Source organism: Panthera onca, chromosome A1 (assembly GCF_046562875.1).
Source record: "Panthera onca isolate mPanOnc1 chromosome A1, mPanOnc1 haplotype 2, whole genome shotgun sequence".
Taxonomy (NCBI): Eukaryota; Metazoa; Chordata; class Mammalia; order Carnivora; family Felidae; genus Panthera; species Panthera onca.
In genome coordinates, this window is record NC_138339.1 from 134,015,552 (window position 1) to 134,041,388 (window position 25,837).

The following is a 25,837-nucleotide window of genomic DNA, read 5'->3' on the forward strand; positions in this document are numbered from 1 at the left end:
TTAGAATATAAAAATTTAGAAATATCATAATGAGACCAAATACATGCTTCCTGCGAACATAATACTATATCATACCAAGTACTAAAAGAAAAACAGAATTTATACAGTTTGGCACAATTTAAGGCATTGCTTGCCTTTCCCCATTTATCAGATGCAAAATATTTCAGCTCCTTTAAGTTAGTTTTGGAAAGCTGACGTTCTTTGTAGTGTGCTATGAATTTGACCTCACCAATTAAAAATAAAAAAGTGCTTTCATAGTTTCAGCACCTAGAATAATGATTCTTTAATGAAGTCATCGCTAATTACTACTTGAAAGCCAAATGGTTTCTGAGGTTTTCTAATAAGCTTAGTTTTGCACAATGAGTGAAATACTTCATACATATTCTAGCATTAATGAATTCATACCCACACCCTCACTTGTGGATGTGCCCCTCCACATAACCACTGACATCATATGTTTTACATAATTCATTTCTGTGTGTCACAGTGGGTCAGGAATAGTTCAGAGGGAGAAATTCGGAGCCAGGTATCTGGCTCAGGTCAAGCCTCCTTTCAATATAATTTCTATTTCCTAAACAGTTTCAAATGAGGTTATTTATATGCACTAGCTGTTCTCTGCCAGAAGATCTTAAAATGCAGCAAAGGCAACAGTTTAAATAACATTCTAATCCTCCAACGGGCCCAAAAGAATAAGGTGCAGGTAAACAGGGACAGCCTCGCACCTGAGATGGGGATCTAAAGAAAATAACACTGTATTATCCCATAATGTTCCCTCTATCTGGTGAACACAGATTCATTGGTCATTCAACATCTGAAAACTTTCTCAACCTCCCCAAATCTCAATTTCTTAATTTCTCAAGTGTTAATAATAAGAAGAAAGGTATCAATATGATAGTGATGATTCTGAAAACCATGACCATCTGGTGCTGTAGGAATCGGAGGGATAGCATCTGTCCATCACCTAATACCATGCCTGGGGCTCAGTCCATTTGTTCAGTCCAATGGACTCAGACAGTAATGACTGAGTGCTATTTTGGCAGCAGAGACTCTATCCTGGGGACACAGAGATGAATAAACAAAGGCCAGTTGATACTCTAAGGATGCAGTTTACCAGAAGAGTTCAAAAATTAAAGGCGCAGAGAACAGTGTAGTAAAGGCGAATAGGGAACCACCATTTTCAGATAGGTAGCACAGGTTTCATTGCGTTTGGGTGGTCAAGATATCTTCACAGAATTAAACAGGTTTCATCCTTCAATTTCCTTCTCTTCTGTTACAGCAAACTGCAACTATTTTAAAAGAGGCTTCTGATGGGCTACCCGGCTAGCTCAGTCGGTTAAGCCTCCAGCTTCAGCTCAGGCCATGATCTCACAGTTTGTGAGTTCAAGCCCCGCATCTGGCTCTGTGCTGACAGCTCAGAGCCTGGTTCAGCCTGCTTCTGATTCTGTGTCTCCCTCTCTCTCTGCCCCTCCCCCACTCGTGCTCTGTCTGTCTGTCTCTCTCTCTCAAAAATAAACATCAAAATAAATTTTAAAGAGGCATCTGAGATCTACTTGCAGTTTGGTTCCTCATGATACATAGCAGAGTCAGTTCTGCTGAGTGACCGTCCAAGAGTTCCGAGATTCGAAAGGGATTGTCTGATGAGAAGACAGCACTAACTGCGGATATCTTATGGCCTTGAGGTCCCTAATTCTAACCTCCTTCAGCTGAATGTATTCTTTTAGAAATGTAAAAACACAGCAGAACACAGCAGAACCAACTACTTTCAACCCTGGGGATCCCAACTGTATTAAATGTAAATTGAAAGAAGTAGATTCTGAACTCCAGGAAGCTAATTGGGAGCCCTGAACAGAAATCCTAAATGTGGTAATTGGCACCTTGTCCTTTTCAGTGTCATATGCAGCCAACTAGAGGGTTACCTCTAGGGTGCTAATTGATTAGCCTTGTTAGAGGGAAAGGCAGTAAACAGAGATTGGTGAGCTGAAGTCTCTCCAAAACTGCAATTTAACTGCTAACCCAAGGGTTCCAAGCAGAGAAAAAAATGTTTTTATACGGTGCCAGTGAGGGATACTTTCTCTGTGGGCAACAGAATTATGAATAGTTCCAATATATACATTTAAAAAACTTCATTATTAGGCTTTTTTTTTTTTTTTGCTAGCTGAAAACACACAATATAAGATTAAATAACAACTACACTCAGAAAGAAGATTTTTAATAAAGTTCATATTCTACCACTCTAGATTGGTCTCCCTTGACTTCTATTTCTTTAACAAAACCCCTCCTGCTGAAAATAATTATGGATTTGAGAGACAAGTTCAGTCTGTCGGGAATCAGGTTAAATGAACATGACTTAGAAAAGAGATGTTAAAAATAATATAAAAACGGAGGGACAAAACAGAAGAGACTCATAACTATGGAGAACAAACTGAGGGTTGCTGGAGGGGTTGTGGGAGGAGGGATGGCATGGGCTAAATGGATAAGGGGCATTAAGGAATCTACTCCTGAAATCGTTGTTTCACTATATGCTAACTAATTTGGATGTACATTTTAAAAAATAAAAAATAAAATAAAATAAAAGAGATGTTAATGTTTTGGAACAAAAATAACTGCAGGAGTGAGATTCTGGATATACAGTTCATTAGATCATTTGTTCTTAGCTGGGGATGCTGAGATGGGATGGGAGTGGTAGAGGAGAACTGTTGAATCCAGAAAGAAATAGAGAAACCAAAGAGTGAGGTCCCTAGCCCATAGGGGAGCCCATTTGAATGCTGTTATTACCGAATAACTATATTTCCATTTACTTGTGTGACTTCACCCACCATTTTCATATCCCAAACGTCTTATTTGAGGTAGACTATTAAAGTTCATCATCCTCATTTCATGGATTAAAAATAAGATCCTGAGACTTTAAATGACTTGGTTCTTGTCTGGGTTTCAGAATTGTTCTAGAAACATCTATGGTAGAGTCTAGGGGATCCCCTTACTAAAACTGAATCAGGAGTACACAGCTTATTTTTCCTTTAGGGGAAATCCTCAAATTAACATAAAAGTGGAGGACTAGTGTAATGAACTCCCATGTCCCCATCACCCAACCTCAACATTTCTCAACAGCCTGTACTTTGGCTACCCGAGGCTTGGGCAGGTACTAACTGAGGCTCAGGTAAAAAGGACCTGACTATCCCAGGGTGTAACAGAGCTCATAGAAGAGACAAGACCTCAAGGGTCAGAGCTAGGTCTGTCATTTGCTGATTTGTAAGGGTGTGAATTAGAAATATCTGGAAAAGACTGTGATTTAACCCTTAGCCTAAATAAACCAAATAATGTGATTTACCCAATCTGTACCTTGTTTGAATGCCAGAATTTCCTCCTGTATAAGCGAATACTCTGAGGTAACCACGATGTTCATGATATTGGGGGGCCACACCATTGCTCACCTAACTTCCCTACTGCCCAGTAATATCACTTAGCTGGCACTCTACCCACTTTGCCTCATTCTACAAGATAAAGAACACTCCATGTTTTGTTTTTAAGATCTTTACTAATGAAATGTGAAAACAAAACTATGTCAGGAAAATCTCAACATTCATTAGGGAAGTTAAAGTTTCGTTAACTGTAATGCTTAAAACAAAGAAACAAGAAAGAATTTCTGCAAACTTCATTTCTTACCAGTGTCCTGTGTCTTTGTTGTGTATTTGACTCTGAACTTGCAGATGTGGTGCTGAAATAAAATAAGAGTTTAGAATTCCAAAATTTTATTTCAGAAGTGCACACAGTTGTACACACACATATACACCCCACATCAAATAGATCCCTACACTGTGACATTGAAGATAATTGTTCTAAAGTATTTCCTCCAAATGTCAATTTCTGAACATTTCTAAAGGAAATCAAAACTATGGAATGTAAACTTCACTCAAAGAAGATAAAATAGCCTTTAAAGGTTCTCTTGAGAATAAGCAGTCTGAACAGTACAGTCTGTTCTGAAAACCTGCAAAATCTCTTCTTTCAACTAAAAAAAGAAAAAGGAAAAGTGGAAGAAAGCATACCATCCTGTGGAAACAGCAGACTTGGGGAATTCTTTGTCTCCTACACTGTTCCTCAATCAATCTCTCTTTCTGGGATCATTTCCAGTAGTTTGCAAACATGCTGTTATTTATTGCATCTTGAGGTCTCTTAACCCTTTTCTTTCTGCTTGATTACTCTGACCCCCTTTATAACGAAGCTATATCCTCATTGTCTCTAATTCCTTCCCTCCTTGCAGCTCCATTCACATTCTCCTAAGTACCACCCACATAAATTGCACTTAGTTCATCAGCGATCTCCACATCGCTGTTACTGCTATGATCATTTGTCACATTTCACATTACATGACAGCTTTTGACATGATTCATCACTTCCTCCTTGACATGCTCTTTTCACTTGGCTTCCTAAGGTCCCAAGTTTTCTTCCTGTCCCACTTGCTGCTACTTCTCAGTTTGCTTCAGTGGTTCTTTGTCTCTCTCTGAGCTCTCACTTTTGGCATGTTCCCAGGCTTCCTCTCTCCTCTACCCATATCTGCTCCATTGTTGATGTCACCCATCCTCATGGCTTTAAGTTCATCAATATGCCGATCACTGCCAAGGACACATTTCCACACTTCTCCCTCGAATTCGAGATTCATTCGTGTAATTGCTTTCTTGACATCTCCACTGGATGCCTAATAGATATCTCAAGTTTCAACATTTTCAAACCTACCTCCTAATTCTTACCCCCAATCTTCTGCTCACACTCTTCCCCATCTTAGTTGATGATGACAATATCCTTCCACTTGCTCAGGCTGACACCTTGACTCTCTTTCTGTGTCAGATCCCATAAGCAATTTTAACAGGACACTCTTGGCTCTACAATCAAACTATATCCAGTATCCGACTAACTCTTACCATCTTCTCTTAACACCCTAGTTCAAGCCTCAAGCTACTATCAGCTCTTGCCTGGATTATTGCATGAACCTCCAAGATGGTACTGTCTACATGCTATTTTCAGTACACCTACAATAACGAATATCATTTCACTCCTCTGCTCAAAGTATGGGATCTCATTTCATTCAGAATAAAAGCCAAAACCTGTACAATGGTGTATGAGGCCCTACAGGTCTCACCAAACCACCCTTCCCATGTACTGTAGGACTTCCTACTCCCTCCTTCCCCTTCCCATACAAGTCCACCTTTGCCTCTCTGAATTCATCTGATACTCTCCTCAGTCAGTCATGCTGGCTTCCTTGCTGTTCCTCAACCTTCTCATCTAGGCTCCCATTTCAAGTCCTTCTGCCAGGAACACGTACTCCATACTTGCCTGCTTGGCTCTTTTCCACTCCCTTCTTGTCTTTGTGCAAATATGCTTTCTCGCTGAGGCCTCTCATATGTGCCTCCTTTAAAACTGACCTCCACCTTCTCTCCATCCTCATCACCTTGTTTAATTTTTCTTTGCTGTACTCACCACCTTCTACCATCCTGTGGAACTTGTTTGTTTATTATATTTATTGTGCTTCCTCCCACTTGAAAGTACAAAGTTCTTGAAGATAGAGAATTTTTTTCTAGTTTGTTACCCTGTCTTTAGCATCTTGAACAAGACTAGAATGGTCCATAAATATTTATTTATGAATGAATTAATCCATGGATGATTTAGTAAATATCTAGTCTTAATAAGTCTTGTTCTTCTGCTGTCAACCAATAAGCCTTACTTTAAAATCCTAGGGTACTTTTATTATTTTCTGTCCTACTCTCTCCCTCGCGAATGTGTTATTTTTTTCCATGTTATTGTGCAGGTCTCTCACTTTTCAAAACCATATAAAACCATTTAAAATGTTCATGAAGTAATCAGTGACAATTGAGCAAAGTTAATTAGATTCCCACTCAGTGGAAGGACACACTGGGGTTTTGAGAGATGTAATTGCTCTTCTCACATCATATCTAATCAGCAAAAACCAGTATTTTGGTGCTTTGTACTTGACAGTATCTCTTTACCATGAAATGGAAAACAAAGTTTTGCCATCATATTGCCGGGCAAACCAACAAATGGTTTTGAAGGACCTTAATAAACTGCCCCCTCTTACCATCTAATTTTATCATCTATCAGTGGATCTTGCAAAAATGCCACTTTCATCAAACTGTACTGCTCAATACTTCCAGAATATATGTTTATCCTTTTCGTTGGTTGTTTCCTCAGACAAGAAATGCTCTTACTCTCTTCTCTGTTTGTGAAAATCTTACCTGTTCTTCATTCCATGACTCAAATTCTGGCTCTTCCTGACGCTTCTTTGATCCTACCAATCAAAACTGTTTCTTGCCCCTGTGTCCACAAGCAGTATTTGGATATCTGTCTCTTCAAACCCTGATGCCATTTAATCATGTAAATAATTATTTGTCTACCTATGTTTTTGTACATCTCAGTGACATCTCCTAGAGGACAAGGAATATCCTTGTTTATTTTCATTCACCCAATGATATACCAAGCAAGAAATTAATAGTTGGTCATGGAATGAAGCCAAAAAAATAACAAAAACAAAAACAAAAACAAACAAACAAACAAACAAACAAACAAACAAAACATTGTGGGTGCAGTACCCTTAAGTGCATCTTCAGATGTACAACAAATGTTCAAGTGAAACCACCTTCTTTTAATAATGCCTGAAGCAAAACTACTGATTTAAAAGTGAAGGAGCTTTGGCTGCCTGACAATAATATTTAAAGGTCATGAGTCATGGCCTCAGAGTAACCATAGCTACTCGGCATACACAGCACAAGTCATGTTTATAACATAATTCAGGAGAAAAAAAGCTTTAGAAAGCCTATTAGCCTTGAGAGAAAACAAATTAGAATTAACAAATGTATTTATGAAGCTTGTTTTTATTGCACTGGTTTTGTTTTACTTCAGGGTTCATGGAAAAACTGAGAAAATTCTTTAAATTTCTATCAGCAGGGAGTATTAATATGACATTTCGGCTTTACAGTAATTTTTTTTCTTAGTAATTGATAAGAAGTTAAGTATTTCCTTCCTTTAAGTGAAATATCTATCTGTTGTCCAAACTTTGTACACTGTTTGTTTGTTTGTGTTGGAGTAGTAATCAGTTACCACTTAGTCCGTGTGATGAACAGATGTTGATAAAACTGGTTTGGAAACAGCTATTGAGCAGCCGAATCTTATGGGGAAGAATTTCCTGGGAAAATGCCTTTTTTTAGTCCCTGGGTTAATTGCATCCAAGGCCTAACCTTCTTTTCTCAGACAAGCAGAGAAGCAAATTCCCATTTGATGTCTATAAACTATAGACAGGATTTCCCCCAAGGGCCTGAGAAGAAGAGGGAAGAGAGAAGTAGGGCAGACGACCAGGCACATGTGACCATTTTGCTCCTGCTTAGAAGTGAAGAAGCTGGACTGAACCCATCTAAGGGTTAACCAAGGTAGCATGTCCTCAGCTGTGTCCTACATCAAAGCCCTGCTCTCTACTTGCACAGAACACTCAGTTCCATATACCAGGAGAACAAAAACACCAATGATAATTTGCAGTGAGAGCAAAGTCCTGCTTTTCACTTGGTTTCCCTGCTGGTTGTACACTTGGCTGTTCATTTCAAAGTTGTTAATCACAGGGCATTTTCTCTTCAGTCGGTAACATTATGTTCACCTCTCCTATTGTCAGCACATTGACATATTGTCTCTTTAGGTGCTGTGTTCAGGGAAATTAAAAGAACATAGGTGTTTGATAAATTTCATTTTCTTTAGCAGACAAAAGACTCCCTCCTCCCAAAGATTGTTCATCTTTTGAAGGTCACAGAACTTCTGCACCTAGAAAAAACATTTCACATGAAGTTTGGGGGGATTTGTGAATATCCCACAGCATCTGTGGTCCATAGACCCAAGGTTAAAAACAGATAAAAACAAGACCCACACCTTTCATGCAATAAAAATACATTTTAAAGCCTAAGCAGTACTACAGTTACATGTGTACATATCACAGGACACCATGCTCCACAGTCCACCTCTTTCTTCAGAGGAGGTGTGGTCATCTCCTATGCTAGGCTTAAAAGAAAATGCTAATTGACAAGGTATTTCTATATCTGAAGGGAAAATGAGTAATGTCCCAACATGCAGATTTTCCAGTGATTAACTGTAGATCAGTTATAAAGGTAAATTTTACTTCCATATGTGTTGCCAGAGTTGGTTTGGGTTTTTATTTGAGGAGCATTGGAATGACCTAGCTTCTTTTGTGGATATCTCCTGGCAAGGGAGCAGTGAAGGTGACATTTCATTACAGCGGTTCTCAGCCTTTCCCTTCAATGCCAATAAAATGGTTGGGGTGCGTATGTGATTCTGAGAAGAGCAAGTAAGGGACATTTTATTCATTCAACAAATATTTATTGAACAACTATTGTGTGTCAGACCCTGCCCTATGAAAGCACCATTCAAAGAAAGGGGTCATTTCCCTGGAACAGGTGAAAAGACTGTTTGATATTTTTCCCCAGGCTTTAAAGAAAGGTTTCCTTTGAAGCACTGGGTAAGGTCCACTCTATCTAGAAATTTCCAAGAATTCTTTGGGACAGAAGGAGCTGGGAACTCACCTGCTTCTCCCTGGGGTTTCATACCCTGGGGCCACAGATTTCTTGCTGTAACATTCTCCCATCTCGTCAGGGTCACTGGGATACCCTGTTCATGGGACAGACATCAACTATCTCCATGCCTTAGTTACAGAATCCCTGTTACTGCTCTACTGTTTCCTGTTGCTAGGCAACCACAATGGCTGCGGGAAGAACAGTTAACTTCCCAAAGGAAAAAAAAAAAAAAAAAAAAAAAAAAACCTCAATTACAAAGCCACAGTAACCCCTCACAACATTTCACAAATCAGATCCAGGCATGAGTATTCCTGAGGAATCACCACATATTCATCATTTCTGGAAAACACATTCAAAGTGGGCCAGAAGCAGTGGTTTTGTGCTCAAGCCGTGGCCTGTTTGCATCTAGAACCAGTGCTAACGGTCACACTGCTTGTCTAAGAGGGGTGCATACACAGAAACGGATTGGTTTACAGGCTAGCAGTAGTTTTGGCACAGACTACCCCCAGCTTGTGATGATATTCTTTACCTGGGACCCATAGACCCCAGACAGAAGATCCCACCTGGCCACGTCCTAACTAAGGCTTCTTTCCTGATGCAGGATTGCAGAGGTGGTAATGGCATTCTGCTCACTGTCATAGCTCATCTGCACCACTGCTCCTTCTTTCCTTTGCTTATCTAAAGGCAAGAGCCATTTTCTCCCAGGCAGTTGTTACGTCTCTCCCTGGATGTATTTGTGGACCCTGGTTAGCGCGTATTCTTACTTACTCCTCTTACTGCTCTGGCAGGAAGTACATGTAGGACTTCGGCAGTCTAATGATCCGAATCACTTCGGGGTTTGGATCCCTTATGTCCTAGGCTTACCCAAACCTCATCACACAGCCCATCTCAAAATAACAGACTGCAGTTTTTCCAATCACAGAATTTGTTTCTAGAGATAGAGCAAATTAGATCAAATGACTGCAATAGTAGTGAAGATAGTTGGACTTACTAGCTAAAAAGTGTAACTATGAGCAAAATTATAAACTATGGAGCTATGGGTGCTCTGGGTGGAAAAATCACCACTAACTAGGTAGGGTGTGGAAATACAAAGATTGGGTATTGGCTTTGTATCCAGTGTATAAGCCTATGTGGAATATAGAAAATCTTACCTTTCTCTTTACACCTTGGGGTTTTTATTTACAGAGGACTTGCTTGAGTTGTTTCTGTCATCCCTTCCAACTCTAATATCCTGTTATGTTCCCTTAGCCTATCATATTAAAAAAAAAACCCACAAGGTGGATTATATTTAAGTGCACTTTAGAGGAATGTGCAGATGTTCAACACGTAGTTGGTTCGTACCAGTTTATGAAAAGAAGGTCATCTCAGTAATGGCTGGTGAAAGGCAGTGTAAGCACTAATTATTTATAATGGTTATTAATCTTATCTTACATCTCACTGATCAAAAAGAGAGGTGGGGAGATATGGCTGGTACAAAAACAGTCTTTCGAAAAGTCCTTGAAAAACAAAGTGACTTTTCCACTGTTAATCCTCCGTAAATGAATATTATCAGAGAAGGATTTCGGAAGGAGGTGGTGAAGAACTTAGCAGGTTTATTGAAGACATATCGGCCTGCAGAATTCTTGTGAACAAGCTAAGTATCAACAACAACAAAATGATCCTGGTTTTTATGATTAAGTTAAGGAAAAGTCCCTATGCATGAAAGTCCTTGAAATGGTCTCATTTTTAAAAGCTGGACTGAATTTTAAGAAAAACTATGATTTGCCCTCTAGTTTCAAGGAAAAAAAGGAGTGTTTTAACAAAACTTCTAGAAATGTATATAAATCATTCGTGCTCCCACCAGCAACAATATTTTAAACTAAAAAAAACTAGAAGCTCCTCAGGGCTCTTATAGACTACTACAGACCTTTTTAAAAGTCACTTTGTGATCCGTCAAAAATGCATCTTTCCCTAGAATCAGAAATCATATATACGCATACAACAAGAAGGCATCTTAATGCTTATATATACTTTATGTGCTCTTGCGCTACCGCTTATCAGGAAGCCTTCTACAGCTTTGATGCGTAAGTGCCAGTAAGACCAGAGAGGAGGGCAGAAGAGGAAACAGCAATGAGGAAAGAGCTCGAACAGATAGTGATACAGAAGTGGTGTAGCTGTAGAGCGGAAAGAAAGCCACCATGGAGGTCTTTACAGTCCCTGCTGGGGATATAGCCCTTTGGCCTTCATCAGTCCACTCACTTTTAACTGTTTATTCACTTGTTTGCCACATATTTTTTTTGAAAACCCATTGTCTGCTAGAAATGGTGCTAGGCATAAATGAAACTGATACTGTCCATGTTCTCATGGAGCTGATCATTCTATCAAGGTTATGGTTCTAGTAGGCATGAATGTCCTATTGGGAAAAGAGTAAAGGAAGCAGATCTTAGATTTCCAAAGGGTTCTTCTGACTGAACAGATCCCAGGCATCCAAATGAATAAACAAAGGAAAGCAAACAGAAATACCTCATAGTTATTCCTCTTCCAGTGATACAATCCTGTGGAGATAAATGACCGCTTTCACAGAGCTGACCCAGGGAGGTTCACTAAGCTTTCACCTTGGATGTTGGACTCAAGGTGACTGTGCCGATGTCTGAGAGTCTGGGTGTGTCTTTGTTAGGAGAAGACAAGGGGAGAGGGAGAAGATGAGACAAAAACCAAAGGAACATCACAGAAACAAGTACACATCAATCCATGAACCAGAACAACCAAAGCATCTTTCTACTGATTGCAAAGGCTTTCCTTTGTTTCTCTCAAGAATTATCCAGCTCTCTTGTCATTGTTTTTTGTGACCTCTTCACTGTTTGCTGATTGCTTGACACAGTGGGTCTAATTATCTCTAGGCGTCCAACCTGTTTTAATGGAGGGGAAAGTTTATCTGTGTGAGCGGAAAGACTCACCTACCAATTGGTCCTAAAGTCTTTCCTCAGGAAACACAAGAATAAGTTTGAAAGCTGTTCAATGGTGAGTAGGAGTGTAAACTTTTCATTTATGGCTTTTTTTTATGGCAGGAAGTAAACATTCCTTTTTCTTCCTTACAGTTCAGTACTGCAGTAAGCATTTGTCATTTGGGGATCCCAAATAGTGTCAGGTTTCCCTGTGGGATTGCCTTTCTCCTCTCACATTCAGTTGTAAAAAGACAGTAAATTCAGGCAATCAGCCCCCAACATAGAACCCAAGACAAGGCAGGCCCTGTCCAGGCAAAGGGTCTGCAATTGGCTCTTTGGCAACTTGATCCTGAGACTTTGAATCTCAAACAGGTGATACCAGAATGAAAGAAACCACTGAATTTCTAGTTATCAATTTACTTATTTATCCCACAAAGATGTCCTGAGAGTATGCTCTGTGACAGGCATTTTTCTAGATGCTGGTGATACAGTACTAAGAAAGACAAAGTTGCTGTTCTTCTTAGTTTCGTATTTCAGTTGGTGAAGGTAACCAAACAAATGAAGAAGATATTTTCAGATTGGGACAAGCAGTGTAGAGAAGATGAAACAAGAAAATATGACCAAGAGCAGGAAGTAATGTAAGAATGAGATAGAAAGGAGGAAAAGGAACCAGCCTAGGGACACTTGCAGGGTAGAGTGTTCTAGCCAATGGTTTAGTCCCATCATCATAGAAATTTACTAAGTAGTAACATTAAAAAATAAGAAAACCTCTCTTGATCTAATATCTTTCTGTGCTTCCCTTCATAGAAAAATTCATCAAAAACAGTCATTTATTTTTCTATCCCTCTCTAATGTCCTCCAACCAAAGGTTCATAGACTCTGCTGAAATGACTTTCATTCAGGTCACCACCCACCTCCATCTCGTCACCTCCCTTAAATAGCTACATTCTGACTTGGATTGTCCTTAGTATGAGTCCTGATTCCTAGTGTCTGGAATGGCCCTTTATTGCTACCCATTCCTAACCCTAACTGCAGCCTCGGCTGATTTCATGAGCCCTAGTAAAATACCAATTAATTCCCTTTCTCTTTTCTTAGCCAGAATTGGCTTCTATTGCTTCCAACCAATAAAAACCTAATCTTTGCATTTACATTTTTCTTTTCTTTTCTTTTTTTTTTGGATTTTTACTAGGAAACCCAATTGTTTAACTTACAGCACAATCCTCATTTATTCTTTTGCTTACATTCATTGCTTTCCTTACAATCCTTCATGTTTTTCTCATGCTTTGCTATTCTAGGCTCTGTAGAATCAATGACCTTTGTGTCTGTATTAAAATTTCTTAGAGATTTGTTAGCACTAAAAGTAAATATAATGTATCCAAACATTATATTTTCTTTAGTTAACAATTTTCTTATACTTCCCATAAAAATTTAGTCACGAGTCAGTCAAAGCAAACAAGGTGACAGTAGGGAAACCTAAGAAGGCTTGTATCAGAAAAGCCATCTTCATCAGGATTTTCTCCTGGCTCACAGTCAAATGGATAGCCATGTTTTGGTGGATATTGTACTCTGAAGGATACTTTCAGTTATACGTACCAGAAGAGGGAACTCATAGGAGTTAACTCATAAGGGAATTTGCACACTCATGTGACTAGAAAGTCCAGAGGTTAAATGTTCTTCAAGATCAATCAGTGATGTTATCAGCACACAGTATGTTTCCATCTCGCGAGTCTTTTATTAACTGCCTTGGCCTCTTCTGAGGGCTTGTTTTCTTCATGGGCAGAGAACGGCTTCCAGTAGTGACTGGGACTTGAGGTGACTTTGTGTCCACTGCTGAGGTGACAAAAGTCCAATGTTTTGTTCTCACTGGGAAATTTGAAACAGCTGGATCACTATGGCTGGAGAAATGTTTGGGGTTTTTGTTTGTTTTCCCCAGGTACCACTGGGAAAATATTGATTAGCTTAAATACAAACTCTATGTTCTCCCCCAAACCAAGCACTGTCGCGGTGGAAAAAAGATCTCTTAGAACCCATCCTTAGAACTGGGAGTAGGATCAGTGCCTTTCAGATTCCATGAGTACTACATAGTAGGGAAGTGTGGTAGATTTTTGAGGGCCTCTAACACTACTCAATGCAGGTGTACCTTTGCCTATAATTGGTATATAATTCACATATGTATTTCTTATTTTATGATGGATTAATAATAATCACATCTTACTAATATAGGATATTTCCATATAAGTGCTTTTTTACATATTGTTTTTCATATGATCTAGACTAGGAAAATATTCAGCAAGATTGATTTACTATTATAACACTTAAGATCATTATTTCTGTATAGTTTTACTATTTCTTGGTAAAGTATATACCAGCAAGGGAAACAAAATGTTAAAGAAAAGGTAAGGAAAATACTTAAAACTCTGATATGAAATATAATTGGAGAATCACAGTCTTAAAACTATGAAGTTGAGCAGTAATCACCTACTGGTGATTTATATATAATTTATATATATATTAACTGGTGATTTATATATAATGTATATATATATAATTTATATATATAATTTATATATAATTATATACAAACTGGTGGTTTACATATAATTTATTTTTAGAATATATTTATATTTAAAATACTTTGTACTCACTAATCTAAGTACATTCAGAGAATTACAAATCACCTTGTAGCTATGGCTTAGAAATTATTTTGAAATTTTTGTATGTAATAATGTGTTTATTTAACTTAGAAGAGACACCCATCTTAATCTCTCTATCCCAAAGAATGATGAACATTCATGTTTACCTTCATAAACCAGTGACAAATCAAAACATCTTGATCAGCCTGAAAATTCACTGAAATCTTCCTTCATATTCTTTCATACTTCAGTGTAGTTCATTTCATTAGTTATTCCTTTATTTTTTCAAGTATTCACTGAATTCATTCACTTGAGTATTTCCTCTGCACCAGGCTCTCCACCCAGCACTAAATATGTATTTGTGTGTGTGTGTGTGTGTGTGTGTGTGTGTGTGTGTGTGTATTTGGGTGTGTGTGTGTGTTGCTTGCACAAATGGACAAGGATTTTGAAAGGTTTCTATAACCTTTCTGAAGTACATAGAACATTGAAGGAGAGATCAGAAGATTCAGTTGGGATAAAGACAGGAGAGAACAGACGTGTGATAAAAGTTCACCTATTTCCTTTACCAAAGTGCTAATACTAGGCCACTGAATAACAGGAAAGAGTTCTCAACCACTCCATATACCAGAGTCTGAACTTGACAAACAAGTCACATCTTTAACCCGTAGGTCATATCTTCATCATTGTCCTTCACTAAGAAGACAGCACTTTGGAACTTGATGTGAACCTGAGTTGAAAGCAAATGACAAGTAGGAAAGACAGTCAGCTCCATTGGTACTTGTTCAATGCAGGGGACAGAAGATTTTGCTGTCCTAGAAGTAGGAATCAGCATGAGACATCAGTGTGGCGTGTGGGGAATAAGCTTAGAAATTCCCTGAGCTTATACCAATGGATTAACAAGGCATAAAGAAATTCAAAGCCATAGGATGCTCACACCTGAGTTTGGGTAAACGAGATTGGCACCCCAAGAACACTGAGGTGCAAAGGCACTAAAAATAGAAAGGTGCAGAGCCCCCACAATAGAGAGGGAGGGGCAAAGGCCCCAAAATAAGGGCACAAAGCTGCCCAATACATAGGTATATGAAACAAACAAGATTAGATATTCAGGGTGGAATCACCCCCAATTTAGTACTATAGCAGAAAGGTGCTTTCAATAGGAAGAAAGGACCAAGTTAGGTAAACAGGTAAATTGGGCTATAGAACGCTGAGTTGCAGGTGAAGCAGCCCAGAGCTGGGATGATTAACAAAAGAAAGGTGCGTTGTTAACTCTGAGGTTATTTCCCCTACCTGTTTCATCCCCTAGGCTAGCTAAGATAAACAGGGGTGTGCCTCATGTCTTCTGTAAACAACCTTCTGCCAGACTGCCCAGCATCAGGATTTTGTTCTGTATTAACCCAAACCCCTAACCCTGAATATCTTTAAGACCGTCTTTCCCTCATGTCCACAGGTTAATGTTCACAGATTCATTGTCTCTTTGTGCATATCCATTGCCATGTTTGTAAGGCTTCTGATCCTAACAAAAATGGGCAAGTACCCTTATTTGGGGCTCTTGTCTTTTCCCAGGCATTAACCATCTCTCGTTTCTCATCCTGAGTCCCGCTTTTTTGCTACACAAGAGAGAACTTTAGACCCAGAGTCTATGACACTGGTGGAGAAATGATTCCTCTTAGAATCTGCTCATTTAAGTCAGCATCAGGCAGTATTTGATTCATAGACAACTTAGGAAAATTTTCAAAAGTTCAGGTAATCCTGAATGACTAAAAAGTCTTGAGAAATGTATTTATGGTTTTAATTTGGGGGAAGAAAAGAATTATTAACTGCAATCTAAGCCAAAGAGAAAAAATTTGAAACTTAAGATGTTGAATGTGTGACAGTTCAGAAACAAGAAAAGAATTCTTTAACTAGTCCAACTCAAAAAAATCAGTTTTGTCATTGTTCTTAGCATTAAGTAGGAGCACTCAACCTATACCACACAGGGAAAAAAAAGCTCACCGTCTGCCAGACACATCTCAACCAGTGAATTATTGCTTGTCCTTGTAAGACATTGATGATTATTTTATTATTCTATGAGAAGGTTTGTGAGATACTTGCTAAATCTAAAAGCAATTCAGCAATTTAGAAGTGGGTAAGATAGAGCTACCTACCCACCTTCAATATGTTGAAGGATTATTTGGGCCATTCTGACTTGCATTAGCAAAAGAAGTTACATGAATAGTAAATCTGAAGATTGGGTAGAAATTATAAATAAGAGAAAGAAGATAATTTAAGAGAAGGGAAGATGAAAAGCATAATTAAGTGCATTCTTTTTTTAAAAAAATTTTTAGGTATTTATTAGAGAGAGAGAGTGTGCGCGCACAAGTGGGGGAGGGGACAGAGAGAGAAGGGGACAGAAGATCTGAAGCAGGCTCTGCACAGACAACAGAGAGCTTGGTGTGAGGCTCAAACTCACAAACCATGAGATCAAGACCTGAGCTGAAGGCAGACTCTTAACCAACTGAGTCACCTAGGTGACACATAGTCTTAATTTTTATCTACAATTAACATTATTTGCTTTCATGTAAATGCTCTGGTAAAAACACAGTATCTTCTGAATTAATTTCTATATTTTAGTTACTAAATAAATTTTGGCAAACTGTACTACAAGTATAATGATCACAAATAAATATGTAGAGAAATAGCAGTTATATTGCCAAGAATCCTTCTTCAGAAGCATATTGTAGGGGAGCCTGGGTGGCTCAGTTGGTTAAGCGCCGGACTCTTGATCATGGCTCAGATCATGATCTCACGGTTCCTGAGTTCGAGCCCATGTCCAGTTCTGTGCTAAGAGTGAAGAGCCTGCCAGGGATTCTCTCTCTCTCCTCTCTATGCCCCTCACCTGCTCATGCTCTCTCTCTTTCTCTCTCAAAATAAATAAATAAACTTTTTAAATAAAAGAAGCATATTGTTTACAAATAAAAATGCCATATACATTATTATAAATATTTACTATTTAAAATTTATCAGTTGACTATGCCCAGCCTTCCAGGAAGCATCTTGCAAGCTGTGCTGGTGGAAACAGACAACAATCAAATATTTAACAGTAAAGTATCTTCTTTACAATAGAAAACATTGACAATAATAAAACAGCATTGTCAACTGAAGACCCCTTTCTATGTAGCAGACATTAGCTGTCCCTTTAATCAAAACACAGTTTGATAAGAGGGAGGCTTTCTGGAGACTACTCCAAGAACGAAAGTACCCTCATGATAGAATGGTTCCCAAAATAAGCTGTCATGTTTGGCTGCTCTCTGCGGGTGTATCGAATTTCCTGAATGATCTTGCTGTCATTTCACCATGGCAGATGCAAAATGTCAGCAACCAAACAAACTTCCTGCCAGTGGAGTTATTTCTCTGCTGCTGCGGAACTGCTTGTATTTGCCTCTTGATTTAGCTAATGCCATTAGAAGCAAAAAAATCAAAAACACCGTAAATATCATATGGATTTTCTAAGTCCTATCGCTTATGAAAAAGAAATGGGGGCACCTTGGTGGCTCAGTGGGTTAAGCGTGTGACTTCAGCTCAGGTCATGATCTCACAGTTTGTGGGCTCCAGCCCCATGTTGGGCTCTGTGCTGACAGCTCAGAGCCTGGAGCCTGCTTTGAATTCTGTGTCTCCTTCTGTCTCTGCCCCTCCCCTGCTTGCTCTCTGTCTCTTTCTGTCTCTCAAAAAGAAATAAATGTAAAAAAAAAAAAATTTTTTTTTTTAATGAAGCTAACAATAAGACTCCATTAGTTGACGTTTGGAGATGTAGAGGAGATCAAAATCACAAATGAGACGATAACTCAGGTTATCCTAGGGTGAGAACCTCTCCTTAAATTACTTCCCTGGCTAATTTAAGATTTCAGAAATGAAAATTTTAAAGTTGCCTAATAGCTAAACTCTATTGCCTCAAGATTTTTTTTATGTCTTGCAGAACATAGCTTTGGACATATATTCAAAGGTATCATTGTGATTTGTTTTTATTAGCAGGAGTATCAAATTTTGCTGGCAGGGAAGTCTTTAGAGTCTATTAACCATTTGTTATTTTCAAATATTGAACCACCAGATTACATTAACTTTAATATGATATCCAGTCCAGGAGTGAAGCCAAGTATTTAGTGGTAAACTTGTCACCTTACTGATTGATTTTAAGATCCAAATGTTCAATTACTCCCAGTAGATACTGATATGCTAGGAGAATAAATACCTTATTGTAATTCTGGAAGATACTTACTGAAAATATAAAGTTAAAAAAAAAACTCTTCTGAGAGAAAAACTTCACGGTGTTTTGCGCTTTTTTAGCATAGAAAACGCATTAACAGAAAGTATTAATGAACTTGTGTGTTTCAATCGTAGCCCCTGACAGTAACACTGACAGTATACCAGTGAGTATTCACTGGATAAAAATCCGCTCCGTACAGCATGAATAATAAGCCTGGGTTTAAGATCATTTTATCTAGCAAACGTTGTGACATTAACTTCGCTTCAGACCCCATTAAACAGCGATAGTGTATATAAGGTACTTCACTAAAATTCACTATTTGAAAATTTGAGTTTATACAACAGAAAAATTAAAGGTTGACTTATTTGCAATATTGAATGTTTATTCATTTCATTACAAATCTCAACTTTGCTAGGGGAGGTCCATGTGTCCCTTTAATTATACACAAAGTTTTGTGCACATAAGGATTTGTGCTTTGGGTCGGAAAGAGGACACATAGCTATCATAAGATTTTCAAAAGACTCTATGTTCAATAAAGTTGAAAAATTCTATTTCTTTAATGTAATGCTCAGCCTTCATTATCAAAATGATTTGTTTTTCAAGAGAGAATATATCCACAAAAGAGGAAAACGCTGCCATAAAATGAGAAATACGTACGTGTCTTAATTATGAAAATGAATGGAATCAGAACTTTAGAAATATCATTAAAATGTATTCCACGATTTCTATTTTTAAACAATTAAAGGTGCATCAAAATTAGCAATATAAGCAGAGCCATGATTTATTGAGATCTTACACTGTGCCAGACTTAGTTCTTTTTATTATTACTTAATTTTAAGTCTTAAAACTCTGTGGTTGACAATCATTATGATTATTGCCCTTTCACATATGAAGAAACCAAGACTTGCACGAATCTTTTACCCAAGATCTCACAACTAGGAAATAAAGATCCTGCAGCAAACATGTACATTTCTGGAACTAAAATCCATACTTTTCACCAAAAATCTATAGTGCATTTCCTCTAGCCCACCACACACTCAAAATAATGTGTACATTGTAGGTCATGAAGTAGATAGAGTACTCAAATTCATCCACTGAATGTTTGTAAGAAGGTCTAACTGTCTCAGTATACACTTCGGGAAACTGACAAGATTCTCCTCCCCTCCCATCCGACTGCCTCACATCTTTTCAAGAACAAATATTAGTTACTCTCCCCTCATACTTAACCTTTTTTTACGTTTACTTTCTGTAGAATGCAAAAAACTTGGTCACTTAATTCAAAGGTTGGTTTCTCCTAAGACTCATGTCATCAGAAAGGATTGTGATTTATGTAAACATCTAGCCAGGCTTATTTTAGTTGTGTGTGTGGTAAGTGAAAAAACTTTGCAAGGCTCTTCTGTGCCAGGCATATCTTTAGATGTATCCTAAGGGAATGGAATGGAGATTCAAATCTTTCCTGCTGCCTATGAGTGGCAGAGTTACAGTTCTGTCACGGCATCTGTGTTTGGACAACTGAGTCATGCTGCTTCTCTTAAAATGTTCTGGAATTTATACACACGTAGCAATAAAAATTGCAAGTGTAATGTAGAGAACAAGATAGTTCACACTTTTTATCTCCATGGATTTCAAGACAACATGCTGACATTATTACTGGTGAGGAAACTGAGGTGTCAAGAGATGTAATGAGTTGCTCACAGAGGTGGAAATACTGGGTGACATCTAAGTGTTCAATTCCAAATTATGTCTTCTGTCTCCATCATCCTGTGTGACATATCTGTTCGTTCTGAAAGTCCTCAAAAGAAGAAAGTAGAGGTAAAACCCTTACTTGTCCCTTCTTAGATATTAATGACGCCTCAGGGAAATTCCCAGAAAGCCCATCTTTTACTCTGTAAGTGCTCTATGAATGAGGACCTCAGCCTCTCTTAGTGGATCATTCCCCGTCTTCCTTCTGAGATGTGTCTTCTGTTGAGCTTTCCTATGACACCAGTCTTTCCCCTTGTACTTATGGTATATCTGCAAGTAGACTAATCTCTTCATTCTTCCGTGGGAAGCATCATAGGTTTTATTTCTTCTGACTTGCCAAGGATGAGAGCTCTTTTAGCCTTTAACACCGGCTTTTGGACTTCTCTTAATAAAATAAGATGTTAAACCAAAAAAAGATGATACAAGTTGGTAAGAAGAAGAAGGACTCTGACTTTGGGCAGAAAGGAAGCAACCACTCTGTTTTGTTTAAAACACAGTCGGGCGCCTGGGTGACTCAGTCGGTTGAGCATCGGACCCTCGATTTGGGCGCAGATCACTATCCCATCGTCACAGGTTCGAGCCCAGCATCGAGCTGTGCACTGACAGAATACAGCCTGCTTGGGATTCTCTCTCTCTCCCTCTGCCCTTTCCCCCATCATGTTCTCTCTCTCTCTAAAATATAAATTAATTAATTAATTAAAAATAAAATAAAATAAAATAAAATAAAATAAAATAAATAAAATAAAATAAAATAAAATAAAATAAAATAAAATAAAATAAAATAAAATAAAATAAAATAAAACAGAATGTATAGTGGTCACTCAGACATGGCTTGATTGGGGTTAAAATTGTGAATGAGGTTGAGGCACCTGGGTGGCTCAGTAGGTTGAGTGTCCGAGTTCGGCTGAGGTCACAATCTCACGGTTCATGAGTTCAAGCCCCGTGTGGTGCTCTTTGCTGACAGCTCAGAGCCTGGAGCCAGGATTCTGTGTCTCCCTCTCTCTCTTTCTCTGCCTCTCCCCTGCTTGCACTCTGTCTCTGTCTCTGTCTCTCTCTCAAAAAAAAAAAAAAAAATGAATAAACTTAAAAAATGTTTTAAAAATAAATACATAAATAAAAATTGTGAATGAGGTGATATGTTCCCCTTTCACCCCTCTCCCTTCTGAACTCTTCTCTTGGCCCACATCAGTCCACCTGTAGCTCTCACCTTTCAAATTCATGTGTTGTCCCCTTCCTTTGTATGAGAAAAAAATACTTGGCAGATAAAAACTTACACTTGTTTGGTTCACTGCTGAATTTGCCATTTTGTGATTTTCACTTAGTGAATGTGTGAATATAGTCCCTATAAGGTGTTATTAAAATTTTCCTCTAACTCTCATAATTAATAGACACTTAACGGAGTAGAAAAAAATAGTTACCCTTCCCCATGACAAAGGAATCCCTTGAAGTGGCATTGTAATGTGGTGAAAGCAGAAGTCAAGGAGTCAAGAGAGGTGGAAACAGTGTGGAAGGGGAGGACAGTCTTTCTCTTTCCCCGCCTAAGTTACAATTTCAAGATCCCTTACCGTGCCTCATAGACAGAGGGACAAATGAGACAGTCGTGATAAATTCCTTACATTAATAAAACTCTTTAAGTTTTTAAACACTTTCACACACATTAACATAGAAATGTTGAGGGACAAGTATTGTTATTCTATAGGAGAAAACAGAGATGCCCTCAAAATCTTTGGCGACAGAATGGGTATGCCTTTATACAATCTAGTTGCTCCAACAAACATTTCCCAGAGGAATTATCACCCCAGGATCAAGAAGTAAGATATTTACCTTTCTTATCTTTCATGAAATCTAGACAAGTCTGGACGTATATAAGTACCTGTTCAAACCTATATGAATACAAGTACATGCAGATATATTTGGTATAGAATGTCCAATCTTTATTGTGAAATCAAAGCAGAAGAGAGTCATTAAGAATCCCAGCGACAGCTGAAAAGTAAAATGTTGAGAGGGTATCCAATAAGTCCTGTAACAAAAATAACAGGCACAAACACAAGATTTGTTGTGAAAAGTAAATAAATCTCAGACCACATTTCCTTTTGGCTATTCTAAAATCGCCGTATTGTTATAATAGTCTATGATAACGTGTTTATATAGGAATTTCAAAATAAACATTTGATCTTGATACTGTAAGATACAATATGTTAAAGTCACATTTCCGTACACCAGAAAGTCCACATTATAAACTTGGGAGATAAAACGTGCCACGGAGGGAAGCTCATTGTGAGACAGTATGATAGAAGGCACGGGTATAGCTGTGGCTGTAATCAAAAGCGTTGGCCAAGCCTCAGGCCGCATCTGAAGATGTATCTGGGAAAAGATCCACTTTCCAGCCTGCGTGGTTGTTGGTAGGAGTCACTTCCTCCAGGGCTGTTGGACCGAGAGCATCAGTTCCTTGCTGGCCTTGGCCAGAGCCTCCTGTTGGTTCCTTGTCACACTGCCTCTCCAGCATGCAGCTGCTTCATCAAAGCAAGCAGCCAAGGGAGGGAGAAACTGCTCACGAGACAGAAGTCACGTTAGCTCATAACCTAATCACAGACGTGACGTCTACTCCCCTTTGCCACACTGTACTGGCAATACAAAGAAGGGAGTCACAAGGCCAGCTCACCCTTAAGGGGAGGGATTTCAGAAAGTTGTGAATACCAGAGGGCTGAGATCAGTGGGAGCCACGCTGCTTACCGTACTAATGCATTTTGGAAATTGTTTAGATAATGACTTAAATATTTATAAGAGGTCAAAAATATACTTTCTGGCAAAAGAATAAGAGATAATGATGTCTAACAGCCAGCTTTAAATGTTTTTTTAAGCTGAACAGAAAAATAAAGATGTTAAAAACACAGGCAAATTAAAACAACATATTATTTTTTTATGTGTCAAGTTGGAAAAGCTTAAATATTGAATTGTTAATACCATTGTTGGTGAGGATCAATAGGTACTTTATAATCATTCTGCTTGTGGGTTAACTATTTCTGAGGAAAATCTGGTAATATCAAGTTTGGCATGCTTTTTCATTTATCACTAGTACTTGGACATACTTATTTTACAGAAATAATGAAGACAGGGGCGCCTGGGTGGCTCAGTCGGTTAAGCGGCCGACTTCGGCTCAGGTCATGATTTCGCGGTCCGTGAGTTCGAGCCCCGCGTCGGGCTCTGTGCTGACAGCTCAGAGCCTGGAGCCTGTTTCAGATTCTGTGTATCCCTCTCTCTGACCCTCCCCCGTTCATGCTCTGTCTCTCTCTGTCTCAAAAATAAATAAATGTTAAAAAGAAATAACGAAGACAGAATACAAAGATTTATGTAGAGGTGGGACTGGAGGTGGTGGTATTACAATGAAATGTATACTTCTAGAAACATGGAGATGATTTAAAAGTCCACCAGGAAGGGCTGACTAAATAAAATATGTTATTACAACCACAAAAAAATTATATTACAGCTAATAAAAATAATGGTTCATATGTACATTTATAGTCCTAGAACTCTGTCCATGGTGTACTTTTAAACAACAGAGACAGTGCAAAATCTCTATATAAAATTATCTGTGAGGAACTGTACCTGTATGTGCTGGTATATTGTTAACCAGGGCTGCAGAGGAAAAAAATCTGAAAGGATATATATCAAAAATATTAATAGTGATTATCTTTGAGTTGTGGGATTATGGGTGATATTTATTTTCTTTTTCCTACTCTTCTGTATTTTTCTTTTTTTGTATTTTGAGCATATTCACATTTTATAATAATAACAATAAAAATATTTCCAAAATATTCTTTAATATAATTTCCTCCTATACTCCTATGTGGGAATGTTTTCAGCTTTCATCATAATATACATTAACTGAAACATAGCATCATAAGATTTTTTTCAATCTGACTGCATTAGCTGGTTTTATTGATCATTGAATGTATTCCAAGTCTTCTTGGCAAATTATACTCACTTAAAAAAAAGAAGTCTGGACTTTTACATACCCACAAATATCATCAATCAAAAGGGAACTGAATATTAACTGTCAGGTTTCCCCTTAACAAAGCTATTCTGGAAGAACACGTCACTGAGGGAGCAGCACTGAAGACTTTGATTAGTTAAATAAGAAAATAAATCTTTGGTTGTCAAAGCTAATCATTCACTTATTGTTTATTCTTCATACCCTCAACATTTCTGATTATCTACTATGTGCCAGGAATTAAGGTGAGTGCTGGGAATGCAACAGTAAATCAGAAACACACAGTGCCTGTTTTCACAGCCTAATAAAGACAAATCAAAGCATTTCACTGCTGACGATGTTTCAAATATTTTAGTCCAAAATTCCCCAACCCCCAATTCACACGCTCGAGAGGCACATTCTTACCCTTCCTTCTTTACCCATATTGTTTGACAGTGACTCTACATATTTCTCTCTTCCATCCTGTGCCAGGCAGAGTTCTAAGATGGCCCCCACAATCTCCCCATCCCCCACCCCATTATTATTCCCCTGATTGTGTTATGGTGAAAGCGATTTTGCAGAAGTGAAGATTACCAATCAAGTGATCTTAAGATAGAGAAATGATAAGGGTGGCCTGACATAGTCACACGAACCCTTTAAAAGGAGAATGTTTTCTCTAGATGGTAAAACAAGAGGAAGCCAAAGAGATTCAAACTGCGAGAGGGAGTCCATGTGCAGAAGTCTCTTTCTCCATTGCTGAGACAGAGGGGGCCCACAGGACAGGAACCTGAGAACATTCTCTAGCAGCTGAGAGCAGTTCCCAGCCAGAAAGTGGCAACGTCAGTCCTGTAACCTCCAGGAACTGAATTCTGCCAGTAACAGGAGTGAGTTTGGAAGAGGACAGCCCAAGAGGACACAGTGAGAATTTGGAGAGCTGCCATCTGGATTTCAGCCTTCGGCAGAGAATCCCGCCATGCCATTCTGGACTTCGGGATTTCAGAACTGTGAGATAATGAATGAGTATTTTTAAGCCACTGAGTTTGCGGTCATTTGTTACACAACAATAGAAAACTAATACATACTCTTTTTCTTTTGTATGTCATTTTGGGAGACGAGGTAGCCCACTGTAGTATAAATGGAGCTGAATGAAATATATGGGTTTCAAATACCTTCCCTATTGTTCGGGTGGTGAAATTGAGGGCCAGGGTTTCTAGCTATATTGGCCTTTTGCTCTCTTTTTTATTAATTGATTTATTTTTTATTTTGCAACAATCTTAATCAGTCAAAACGATCTTATAGAAAAGTTGGAAGTATAGAACACAGAATTTTTCCCCCTAATTATTGGGGTGCGTGTATTTCTGATATGGTGCTCCATTACCCCCAAAACCTTTAGTGCATTTCTTATAAACAAGGGTATTCCCCTCCATACTTAAAAGACGACCATCAAAATCTCAATTCATCCCTTGGGTCCCATTCAATTTTTCTGCAGTATTCAGAAAATATCCTTTATAGCCAAAGGTCCCGTTTGGAGTTCCACATTGTGTTTAGTTATCACCTCTCTTTAGTCTCCTTCAACTTGGAACAATTTCTCATTCTTTTATCATCTTCAAATTTGGAGATTATAGACCAATTATCTTGGAAAATCTTTCTCACTTTGGATTGGTCTGGTTTTTCTTCATGACGGTTGTGCATTTATGCAAGAATCAGAAATGGTATTGTGTTCTTCTGATTGATCGCTAGAAAAAAGC

At 38.4% G+C, this 25,837-nt stretch overlaps 1 protein-coding gene across 1 annotated transcript in view; it reads right to left on the bottom strand.

Moving 5' to 3' along the window:
* Positions 1-8,894, bottom strand: part of CCDC192 (coiled-coil domain containing 192) — a 211,969-nt gene extending 203,075 nt beyond the window's left edge. The window contains exons 1-2 of the mRNA XM_060637897.2: positions 8,589-8,894; positions 3,664-3,715 (exon numbers count right to left, since the gene is read on the bottom strand). Coding sequence (XP_060493880.1) covers positions 3,664-3,715; positions 8,589-8,650 — 114 coding nt within the window. The 5' untranslated portion in view covers positions 8,651-8,894. The remainder of the gene's footprint in view (positions 1-3,663; positions 3,716-8,588) is intronic.
* Positions 8,895-25,837: the final 16,943 nt, after the last annotated feature.